The 12,403-nt window shown below is 36.4% G+C and overlaps 1 protein-coding gene across 2 annotated transcripts in view; it reads left to right on the forward strand.

The window, feature by feature from the left end:
* KNL1 (kinetochore scaffold 1) overlaps window positions 1-12,403 on the forward strand; it is a 75,995-nt gene that overhangs the window by 58,059 nt on the left and 5,533 nt on the right. For both annotated transcript variants that reach the window (XM_032343301.1, XM_032343302.1), the window contains 7 exons: window positions 690-806; window positions 2,442-2,529; window positions 6,691-6,768; window positions 7,133-7,172; window positions 8,079-8,180; window positions 8,675-8,775; window positions 11,946-12,014. In XM_032343301.1, the coding sequence (XP_032199192.1) occupies window positions 690-806; window positions 2,442-2,529; window positions 6,691-6,768; window positions 7,133-7,172; window positions 8,079-8,180; window positions 8,675-8,775; window positions 11,946-12,014 (595 nt within the window). The remainder of the gene's footprint in view (window positions 1-689; window positions 807-2,441; window positions 2,530-6,690; window positions 6,769-7,132; window positions 7,173-8,078; window positions 8,181-8,674; window positions 8,776-11,945; window positions 12,015-12,403) is intronic.

Raw genomic sequence — 12,403 nt, forward strand, 5'->3', positions numbered from 1 at the left:
CAGGTATGATATGTTAGTGAGGTTTTTATTTAATAACATGAGTAATTTTTTAAAATACATAATCTTTTCAAACTAAAATGTCCAATTAAATATATGAAATATGTTTAAAGTTCATTTAGAATTTCCTCCTACTTGTATCACTTAGATTTAGATGAGGAAAAGATTTACTTTAAGTGGTTAAATAGGACCTCATTTATATTGCTCTAATAAATTAAGAGTTTTATTAATTTAGGGCTTGTCATTTTCTAATTTGTACTATGAAAAGTGATTTAAAAACAAGAATTACAGGGGCGCCTGGGTGGCTCAGTGGGTTAAGCCGCTGCCTTCGGCTCAGGTCATGATCTCAGGGTCCTGGGATCGAGTCCCGCATCGGGCTCTCTGCTCGGCGGGAAGCCTGCTTCCTCCTCTCTCTCTGCCTACTTGTGATCTCTCTCTGTCAAATAAATGAATAAAATCCTTAAAAATAAATAAAATAAAATAAAATAAAAACAAGAATTACAATTAAAATCTTTGGGTTTGTTTTTAAATTACTAAATGTTATTAAGTTTGCAAATGAGATGTGCCCCGCCTTAAGAATCTGTCTAGGATAGGCAGAATAGCCCACAGCAGCTGAACCAGCCTTCCCAGACCAATTGTCTTTCTTAACTCATTTGTTTTAGTACACCTTAACCTTTGATTTTCCCTTGCAGCTGAAAGCCTTTGGAATTTACCTGAACAAAATAAAATCACGTTTTACCAAGATGACTAAAGTCTTCACTCATCAAGGAAAAGTGGCTCTCTACAGCAAGCTGGTACAGTCAGTTCAGGTAACTTGAAACAGTTAACAGCATAGAAAGACAGACGTATTAAAGTTACTTTATAGTGATTGTAGAATACGAAGAATGTTTCCTAAGGAACATGGTTCATAAAGACGTAGGTTTCAATTTATCAAAAGTGGGAAATCTGGCATCTTGAGTAATTCTAGAATATATTTACTAATATGGACCTGTGTCTCGTCTCAAATTTGCTATCTATTATACATGTTGAAATAAAACAGTAGAGGATTCTGCTCTTCCATTGCTAAGGACTATACTGTAGTATTATCTACCTCATAGTCCAGACCCAACTGTGCATGTTTATTTTTATTTATTTATGTTTTTAAGTAATCTTTACACACAACGTGGGGCTCAAACAACCCCAAGATCAAGAGTCACACGCTCTACCAACTAAGGCAGCCAAGTGCCCCTTTGTGTGCATGTTTAAAGTCACATTTCCCAAAATGAGTGTACTCTGCATTAAAAAAAACACTCTTTCCATTGGCAAATAATTCTGAGAAACATTATCTGCCATATTCTCCTTTGGAGAAATGTAATAGGTAGCATATTAAAGTCTAAAGTCAGAAATCGGGCGCCTGGGTGGCTCAGTGGGTTAAAGCCTCTGCCTTCAGCTCGGGTCATGATCCCAAAGTCCTGGGATCCAGCCCCGCATTGGGCTCTCTGCTCGCAGGGAGCCTACTTCCTCCTTTCTCTCCACCTGCTTCTCCGCCTACTTGAGATCACTCTTTCTGTCAAATAAATAAATAAAATCTTTAAAAAATAAATAAAGTCAGAAATACTTTTTTTAAGTCTAAAAGGAACAAAACATGCTATAATTCTATTTAGTTATTTGACCATAGAACATTTTTTTAGGAATTCTTTTTTCAGCGGCACATGGGTGGCTCATTTGGTTAAATGTCTGCTTTCAGCTCAGGTTATAATCCCGAGGTTCTAGGTTTAAGCACCTGTCAGGCTCCCTGCTCAGCAGGGAACCTCCTTCTCCCTCTCCTTCTGCCACACTCTATCTCTCAAACAAATAAATATGATTTTTAAAAAAGAATTCTTTTGGGGGAGCACCTGGGTGGCTCAGTTGGTTAAGTGTCTGACTCTTGATTTTGGTTCATGTAGTTATCTCAGGGTTGTGAAATTAAACCACAAGTCATACTCCACACTGGGTGTGGATTAAAATTCTGTTTCTCCCTCTCCCTCTATTACTCTCCTCCCCCATCTAAAAAATTTTTTTAAATAAAAATAAAAAATAATTCCTTTTGGGGGAGAGCATCTGGCTGGCTCAGTCAGTGGAGTGTGAGACTTCTGATCTCAGAGTTATAGATTTGAGCCCCATATTGAGTATAGAGATTACTTAAAAATAAAATCTTTGAAAACAAAAATATTGTTTTAAGTAATATGTATTTAGCATCTTATATTACATGGAAATACTGTAATAAGGGAAAGTACAAAAATAAGTTTATATTAATCTGTTATGTATGCTTTTTAAATACATTTTAAGTCCAGACTTGAAGCTTCGACCTTCATTTTAAGATTTTCCTGTTCATGATATAGCAGTATGTGGAGAGTTTAACCATTTATAATGTTTAAATATTTTGTTTAGAGGTTTAACTTGACAATATAATATTGTGTGTTTAGAATGAGAGGGAGAAACTTCAGATAAGGATGGATGAGATGGACAACGTACTTAAGAAGATTGAAAACTGTCTCACTGAGGTTGAAATAGGTAATGTGTTTTGAATACTTTTCCAAAAGAAAATTTAATTTTGTCTAAATGCTTCCCTACAGTACGGATTGCTGGTATCACTTATGTCAAGCCTTGTATTAGCAACTTGAGACATTAAATTAGAGCAAAATAAAATTCCTTTCCTGTGGTCATCTGCAACAATCAACAAGAGATGCTCAAGATAATAAATCTCTTGGGACGCCTGGGTGGCTCAGTCGGTTAAGCTGCTGCCTTCAGCTTGGGTCATGATCCCAGGATCCTGGGATCGAGTCCCATGTAGGGTTCCTTCCTTGCTCAGCAGGGAGCCTGCTTCTCTCTCTGCCTCTGCCTGCTTGTGCTTTCTCTCTCTCTCTCTCCCTGACAAATAAATAAATACATTAAAAAACCTTAAAAAAAAAAAGATAATAAATCTCTTTAGAAAGCTCTTCATAATCTAGACCATAATCTTATTTTTTAAAATAGATGAACTTACTGTCTTTGAAAATGATCTCTCCTTTCAGTTTGATCTCTCATATTTCCGCAATGTTAGTGTTATTGTCCTGAAACTGCTTTCTCAAAGATCACAAAATTCCTCGTAATCATCAAATTTGGAAGCTCTTGGCCCTTAACCATCTTGACCTCTCAGCATTTGATACTGCTGATTATTTTCTTTCTGAACCTTTCATCTCCCTAAGCCTCTGTGATATTGTACTACCCCGACTATTTGCTTTCTTCCTATTTCTTTTAGTCCTTCTGTTTGTCTCTCTCTAATCTCCTGTGTAGGCATTTAGATTTTATCATCTACTTATTTCTATGTTCTCTCCCTTACTGCTTTCATCTGCTTTAACATTTGTATTTATATAAATGATTCCCAAATTCAGTTAAATTTACCTGATACTGTGCTTAGCATCAGAAAAAAAGATATTGTAAACACAGATTTTGACTTTCAATAGCTTATAATTATTCTGAGCTAAGGCATCGTTAGCCTCTCTCTTGAGTTCCAAACTTAATCTTTCTAGCTTCCTGCTGAACCTCTATGCAAAAATATCTTTAGATACCTTAAACTCTGTGTGAATAAAAGGGAATTTATTGTCTTCTCCCATTTCTAAAATAAAGTCTGAAAACTTGCTCTCATATGATGTTTCTTATCTATATTGAAGGCATTGCTATTGTTATAAACTGAACTGTAAAAAGCTAAAAACTTTCATTGTCTTTGAGTTTCTCTTATCAAGTCCTGACATACCTACTTCTTCAGCATCCCTTGTATTCTTTCCCATTCCCATTAAGGCTGTCATTAATTCTGATGTGCTATTTCAAGTTTTCTAACTAATCTATCTACACTCTTACATCATTCTATCTCTTTCCAGTCCAACCTGTGCATTGTTGCCAGATTAAATAATTATGAAGAACAGTTTTCATTATTTCATTGAAAAACTTATCTTTCCATTTATAACAAAGTCCAAACACCAGACCTTGACATTTAACATTCTCCATTTTTTTTCTCCAGCCCTTTATAGATCTTCCTTCTTACACGATTTACTTTTAGTTTTTATTATGCATCCCAAATTCCAACCAAATCTTGTCATCTCTATGCAGTAGTGCCACTTTGTCTTTGCTAGTACATTCTTCTGTTTTCTACCAAAGGAGGTAGTCATCATCTCCCTTGAGTTCCTATAGCTATTTTGTTAGTCCTTCTTATAGTAGCCATACATCTACTTGTAATTACGGTTTCTTTTGTGTAGTTTATCTCCCTAACTAAATCGTAAGCTCCATGGAAGAATCAGCTTTATTTTTGCCCATATCCCTCAGAGTTCTTAACACTATGCTTTGTTTCTAGTATAACTGCATTGCATTGATAATACGAATTCCATAATCTTGACTGCCCTATGCATTTGTTCATTACCTTTCTCTCTACTTCACAGACAAAAAAATAGAAGGTATTAGGCTACAACTTCTAAACTTCCTATTGCTAAACAAACTTTTATATATCTATATTCACTCTTTCATCCATCCTTCTTTTCCCTGAGAACAATCTCTCCACCTAAACTTTGAGTTCCATCCCCTCTTCTTAGGAATTTCATATCACTGATTTTTTCCTTATCTCTTGTGTAGTCCCTGCCTCCTCTCTAAACGATATATTCACCTCTCTTTTATCTTTAAAATACCAAAAACCACACTTCCCTCTCTAACACCTACTAACAAATAGCTCTCTATTTCTTTCTCATTCCTTCATTATTCCTTGTGCAAATACACTGAGTACCTACTCTGTGCCATGTATAGTGCTCAGTGCTAAGAATACTATGGTGATAAAAAAACAAAAACTTAGGAGTGCCTGGGTGGTACAGTTGGTTAAGCAATCTACTCTTGGTTTAGGGTCAGGGCATGATCTCAGTGTTGTGAGATCAAGCACCACCCACAATGGGCTCCAGCTCAGAGTGTAGTCTGCTTAGATTTCTTTCTCTTCCCCCATCTCCTGCTTACGCACATGCTCACTCACTTGCACTCTCTCTCTAATAAATAAATAAATAAATATTTTTTTTAAAAAACACAAAAATTTTTATGGCCTTGTGGAGCTTCTCATCTAGAAAAGAAAAGAATATAAGAATTAAACACATAGGGGGTGCCTGGGTGGCTCTGTTCATTAAGCATCTGCCTTCAGCTCAAGTCATGATCTGGTCCCGTCCTGGGATGGAGACCCACCTCAGGCTCCCTGCTCAGCAGGAAGTCTCCTTCTTCCTCTGCCTCTCTCCCAACCCCCACTTATGCTTTCTCTCTCTCTTGAAAATATATCTTTAAAAAAAAAAAAAAAAAAAAGAATTGAATAGTTTTATGGTAAGTGGTTACAAAAGAGGGGTTACATGGTACTTATAAGGTCCTGAAATAGAAATCTAACCTAGTCAGGTCAAGACCAGCTTCCCTCTGAGGAGGTGGCATTTAAGCTAAGAGCTGAAGACTAAGGAAGAGTTAAAGCAAGGAGGGGAGAGTAGACTATTGAATATGAATACACATGCAGAAGCTCTTATGGGAAAGAATATACCAAGTACAAGGTCTGAAATAAGGCCAATGTGGCTAGAATAGAAAGAGCATGAGAGAGAACATGATCTGAGCTAAAGCTGGAGATGTTAGCTTTAAGGGTCTGGCCATGGAGGGTCTCTTAAGGAGTTTTGACTTATAAAATAAATTTATATAAAGAACTAAAGAGAAAACATAAAATATTTTTAAGAATTAAAAAGAACAGGGATGCCTGGGTGGCTCAGTTGGTTAAGCATCTGCCTTCAGCTCAGGTCGTGATCCCAAGGTCCTGGGACTGAGTCCCACATCAGCCTCCTTGCTCAGTGGGGGCCTGCTTCCCCTCTACCTGCTGCTCCCCTGCTTGTGTTCTCTCTTTCTCTCTCTGTCTCTGACAAATAAAGAAATAAAATCTTTATTTTATTTTATTTTATTTCTTTGTCAGAGAGGCAGATGCACAATGACTGAGCCATCCAGGCACCCCAATAAATAAAATCTTAAAAAAAAAAAAAAAAAAAAAGGAAGAATTAAAAAGAACAGGAGTGCCTGGGTGGCTCATTCAGTTAAGTGGCTGCCTTTAACTCAGATCATGATCCCAGGGTCCTGGGATCGAGCCCCACATTGGGTTCCTGCTTCTCCTCTCCCTCTGCTGCTCCCCCTGCTTGTGCACACACATACACTCTCGGTCAAATAAATAAAAAAAAATCTTTAAAAAGAAGTTTTGTTTTTGATATAAAAATCTAAACTCCATTTGGATCTGGGAAGGGAAAAGGATTTTAAGGATGAGGTTTTAAGGTTTCAAAAGCAAATTAAAATTTTAAAATGTGCATGCATGCATTTGTATATGTGTATCTGTTCCTGCTTCTTGTCCATGGGATTGCCTAACAATAACTTTGATGTATGCAAATTATATTTAAACGATTTCCACCTCAAAGTGGCCCCTGAGAAGTTGCTGTTGGAGATCATTGCTGTATAGCTTGAAGTTCACTTGTCTGCCACTAGAAGCAAGTCTTTGTATGAAATTATAATTATAGCTCAGTGCTTTATTGGTGAGGAAGATGAGGAATGATGAGTGCTTGTAAAATATTGTTAACTCTTCATTTTGGGACCATCTTTTTTTCTCATCTCTGGTTGTTTTTGACTGAGATATTCTAATGCACATTGCCTACTTAGAAACTAAGAATTTGGAGGATGGAGAGAAAGACAGTCCTATGGAAGAATGGGATTCTGAAATGAGAGCTGCAGAGAAAGGTAACTGAAGGGGTGCCTGGGTAGCTCAGTTGTTTGAGCACCCAATTCCTGATTTTGGCTCGTCTTAATCTCGCGGTCATAAGATCAAGCCCTCCATCAGGCTCTGCACTCAGTGTGGAGTTTGCTTGTCCCTCTCCCTCTGCTCCTCCTCTTTCTTTCTTTCTCTTTCTCAGATAAATACATAAAATCTTTAAAAAGAAAAGAAAGGTAACTGAATTAATTAAGGAAGTAAAGGGGGAAAAAACAATCTCTTCTTTATTTAGGTGAGATTAAATGATACAGAATTCTCAGTAGAACAGATGATTTTTGTAGCAACATTTTAATGTGTCCATTCTGATAAATTTGCTTTGTTTTCTTTCTAAAGAACTGGAACAGCTGAAAACTGAAGAAGAAGAGCTTCAAAGGTCAGCCTTCATTTAGAATGTTAGAAAATAAGCTAAACTTTACATGACTGAATGACTTCTACCTCCAAAAAACTGAGGAGATGAGGCACATGAGTATTGACTTAAGATTGACTCAGGGCTTCTGCTCCACCTTGAACTTGATCCATCTTAGTTGACAACATTTTCTAAGCCCTTACTGTTTATAGGGTGTTAATCCAACGTAGTACTTCTCAAGCTTGAATAATATCAGGATCCTTTCAAAGAAAATTAACCTAGCATTAAGCTGTTTTTATATTTTACTTTTATAATATACTTAATTATAAGTATAAAATGAGGTATATTTTTCTTATTGTTATAGATCTCATTTAACTATAAGACTAAAATGAACCAAATATAAATAATGACAAACTAATAAAATTCCAACTGACAACATTAATTTGACAGTTGATAATGTTTGGCTAAAATTAATACTAGCAAAATGACTAACAAGGTATAAGTTCTATTTAGCTCTAATAAACTAAAAAAGCCAAACACGGACATCAAAATTATGGCATGTCTCAATTTTAAGGTGGGCATTCTTATGACCTACATTATGGTTATATTTTATCATCAAAACAAAGAGTAAATTTTAATAATCTTAAAGAATATGCAAACCTTCAAGGATGCCTTCATGAATCCTAATTTTGAGAACCATTGATTTAAGCCTTTCCTAATTAGACCCACATTTCTAGATAAATGCTTATCAAAGAAAGAAAGAGGAAGGAAGGAAGGACAAAAGAAGCCTAAGAAAACAAAAATGGACGCCATTCACTTCAATGGGGAGCTGTCTAGCTTGTGACTTTTTGACTAAAATAAACCTTTATTTTAATGGAGTCCAAATTGTGACAATAGCCTTATCTCATTCTGAATACCTACTTTGATTTGCAGAAATCTTTTAGAACTGGAAGCACAGAAAGAACAGACCCTTGCTCAAATAGACTTTGTACAAAAACAAACAGATAGAACTGAAAAGCTACTGGATCAGTTGAGGTAAGGAAAAGTGTCATTTGTTTGTGTTTTATCCTGTGCCTTTGTAGTTGTCTAAATCTATTACAGCAATTGACATGTGTTTGTAATATGTATTGCTGTTTTAACTTATAATACTATACACTCTAAAAAACAGTCATGTACCCAACATCAAGTATAGTGACTCAGTGGGTTAAGCCTCTGCCTTCGGCTCAGGTCATGATCCCAGGGTGCTGGGATGGAGCCCCACATCAGGCTCCCTGCTCAGCAGGAAGCCTGTTTCTCCCTCTCCCACACCCCCTGTTTGTATTCCCTCTCTCACCGTGTCTCTGACAAATACATGAATAAAATCTCCCAAGCCAGTAGAATACATGAATACATGAATACATGAATAAAATCTCCCCAGCCAGTAGAAAAACTTCAGCAACTATTTCTGCTACGGTTAGCATGGTATCAGAAGTTAACTCTCTTCTTCTACCTCAGAAAAAAATTCTTTGTCTCTCTTTCTTTCTCTCCAGCTTGTCTGAGTGGGAAGTCATTGAGTGGAGTGATGATCAAGCTGTATTCACCTTCCTTTATGACACAATAGAACTTACCATCACCTTTGGAGAGACAGTAGGTGAGCAAAAGTAAGATAATTCCTCTGCATGAAAATGAATGGCAAACTCACTAAAGAGTCCAATCTTTATTTTAATACCATAATAACTATTGACATAATGAAAGTGCTGATGAAAATCTTAGAAAAGGTGATCACTTTTTAATTTCTGATAATAGAATTTTGTTAGATAAGGAATAAAATAAAAATTCAGCTAGTGAAAGTTGACCTTCGTTAGATTATATTAGATGATAGAAATTTTACATATCCAAATAATGGGTCAACATGCTGTTTGCGTCTGTTTTTCTGAGTTCCTTTTCTCCTCTGTGCTTTGTGATAGCGGATTTACTCTAATGGCTGGTGACTCTTAACTTTTTTTTGTACTTAAGTTAACCTAAAAGGTTAATTGGAAGTTCTGTGTTTGGCAGGCTTATCAAAATAGGTAGAATCACTTTATGGTGCCTGGAGAGAGTTCTAGCTATTTTGTTGAGAGTCTCCTATCAGTGTCTTTTTGTCTTTTCTCTGAAACAGTTTCAGCACGGCCAACCAAACTTCACAGTCTCCCAGCCTGCACACATGATGTTCCTTAAAAGTTCCTTTTCTCAAAGAATACCATTGACACACTTGGGTAGCTCAGTTGGTTGAGCATCATACTCTTGGTTTCAGCTCCCGTCATGATCTTAGGGTCCTGGAATCAGGCTCTGTGTTCCACACAGAGTCGGCTTGTCCCTCTCACTCTGCTCCTTCCCTACTCATGCTCTCTCTCTCTCCCAAGTATATAAATCTATAAAATCTTTCAAAATACTATATAATAAAAATTTTAAAATAATAAACTACTGCTACTGCTACTACTACTACTACTACTACTAAAATCTTAATAATAATACGATCAACTTCAGTCCAGGTCCAAAATTAAAGTCAAGAATTAGAGGTATCTGACTGACTCAGTCAGTAGAGCACGCAACTTTTGATCTCAGGGTCATGAGTTCAAGCCCAACATTGTATGTGAAGCCTAATTTTAAAATAAATAAATAAATAAATAAATAATAGAACTTCGGAATCACTCTATATCTCTTTATCCCTTATCGGACATATCTAATCATCAGTAAGACTTAGTGATTTTAATTTCTTAATACTGACCCACATTTCTTTGTTTCCTGTCAATAGTCATCTCTAACAAAATAGCTACAATAACATTCCAGCTGGCCTTTCTGAATCCTCTCCTTTTCCTCTCCAATTCATCTTCCTTCTTGTAGCTTTGGTGATCATGGTGATTGCTGATCATGCACCTAATATTCTTAGACTAATGATCAAAATATTTGTTATGGCCTATAATGTCTTACATGAATTAAATTTTTCTTCCTTTTTCTGCCTCATTAAACAATTCTCTGCACTTTGGCACATCGATTTCTTTCATTTCCTTTTTATTTCCTTTTTTTTTTCTAAGTAGACTCTATACCGAATGTGGGGCCTTAACTTATGACCCTGAGGTTAAGAGTCATGCTCGTTCTACTGAGCCAGCCAGGTGCTTCTCTTTCATTTCTTTATAAGATCCTGATCTCTTCATGCTCAGCCATGTTCTCAGGACCTTCATGATGATGTTTTTTATGCCTGGATGCCCTTTCACTTACTTCTCTTTGTCTACTTGAACTGCTATAACAAAAATGCCATCAATTGGGTAGTTATTGAACAACTGAAATTTATTTCTTATATTTCTGGAAGCTGGAAGTCCAAGATCAGGGTGTCAGCATGGTCAGGTGAGAGTCCTCTTCCAGGTTGCAGACTTCTCATTGTATCCTTACATACTGGAAGACCAAGCTGTTTAGGGTCTCAGTTATTACTGCATTAATCTCATTCATGAGGGCTCTGCCTCATGACCTAATAAATGCCTTCCAAATGTCCATCTCCTAATACTATCACAGGGAGAATTAAGATTTCAATATATAAAATACAATGGGGGACACAAACATTCAGACCATAGTACTCCCTTTTCACTAAATAAATTTCTGTTAATAATCCTTAAGAGCTCAACTCAGTTACCACTTCTGCAGGAAAAGTTTTCCCTGACTCTCCTTTTACCCACTCCCTCTACTATTTGCCCTCTTATTATATATATTCTCATTGCTTCCTGCTGTTTTCCTTAATAGTGCTTATCACTGATTGTAGTTTTTGGTGTTTATTAGTGTAATTATCTGTGTATCCTCCTGAGACATAAGCTTTTTGAGAATATAAATTGATTGTCTCTTTGTCTCATTATCATATCCTCAGTGCCTAACACATAGAAGATATTCAACAAAGTCAAAAGAATCCAAATTTGAGAGACAGGAGATAACTCTAGAATTTGGAGGAGGAAAGCTCTCCTGGCTCTCATTACCCTAATGCTAAAAGCATAAATCATTTTCACTATATTTGTAAAAAGATAGTATGAAGAGATCATAGTCATTTTTTTATATGGTGCCTGAAAATAGTGTCTTTGCACAAAAGTTAGGAGTCAAGGAGGAGGCCTTGCTAAATTTACAATAAATGTACTACACCTTAAATTTCCTTCAAAGACTTGCCAGTAAATGTAGTTCAGCAATCTCAGGGGAGCCTTCACCATTATTCTTACCAAAGAATAATATGATTCAAGAATACACCTTTAGGAGAACCTGGGTAGCCTAGTTGGTTAGGCATCTGCCTTTGGCTCAGGTCCTGGTCTCGGGATCTTAGGATTGAGCCTTACGTCAGGCTCCCTGCTCAGCAGAGAGCCTGGCTCTCCCTCTCTCTTCCCCTTACCCTACTCATGCGCGCACACGCTCTCATTCTTAAATAAAATGTTTAAAAAAAAAAAAAGACACCTCTTTAATTGCCTATATAAAAATAAAAAATAAAAAAACCCTGCTACCCAGAAATAGTAGGATTCTAAAGTACTATGTTGTATGTGGCTTAAAATCAGAAAATAAAAAGAAATAATGGGGTGTCTGGGTGGCTCAGTCAGTTAAGCATCCCATTCGATTTCAGCTCAGGTCATGAGATACAGCCCTGTGTGGGGCTCTGCACTCAGCATGGCCTCTACTTGTCCCTCCCTCCCTCTACTCCTCCTTCTCCCCTAGCCCTGCCTGGCTTGTATAGGTGTATACTCTCTCTCTCAAATAAGTAAATTAGTAAACAAACAAACAAACAAACAGTGCTACTCTTATTCTGGTTCTTTCTAGTTGGTCTCCCTTTCCTGGACAAGGCTTATAGGAAGATTGTTGACCTGAATTTTCAATCTCTGTTGGATGGTAAGTTCAAATACTTATCCACTAAAAATGTGTTGAATATTTACAAGTATAATTTGCTCCTTGAGACCTCTTTCATATACAAAGTAAATATAAACAATAATAATAATAATAATTTGTCCTTAGAAATGTATACTAGACATAAAATTTCTTGGATAATGTTCTAAATGTTGGGTAGGATTTTAAAGAAACTATTTTTTAAAATATTACTAGATTTTAAGCAATGATTAATGATAACTATTTCCATAATTCAAAAATTACCATTCTGAGTACTTATTCTATATCAAGCAGTTGTATTACTTATATCAACACTTTGAAGTATTTCTTGTTTTATAAATGGGCAACTATAGCTCAAAAGAAGTAAGCGTGTTTAGGATCCCTCAGGTTGTAAG

The sequence above is a fragment of the Mustela erminea genome, chromosome 5 (assembly GCF_009829155.1).
Source record: "Mustela erminea isolate mMusErm1 chromosome 5, mMusErm1.Pri, whole genome shotgun sequence".
In the NCBI taxonomy this organism is placed as follows: domain Eukaryota; kingdom Metazoa; phylum Chordata; class Mammalia; order Carnivora; family Mustelidae; genus Mustela; species Mustela erminea.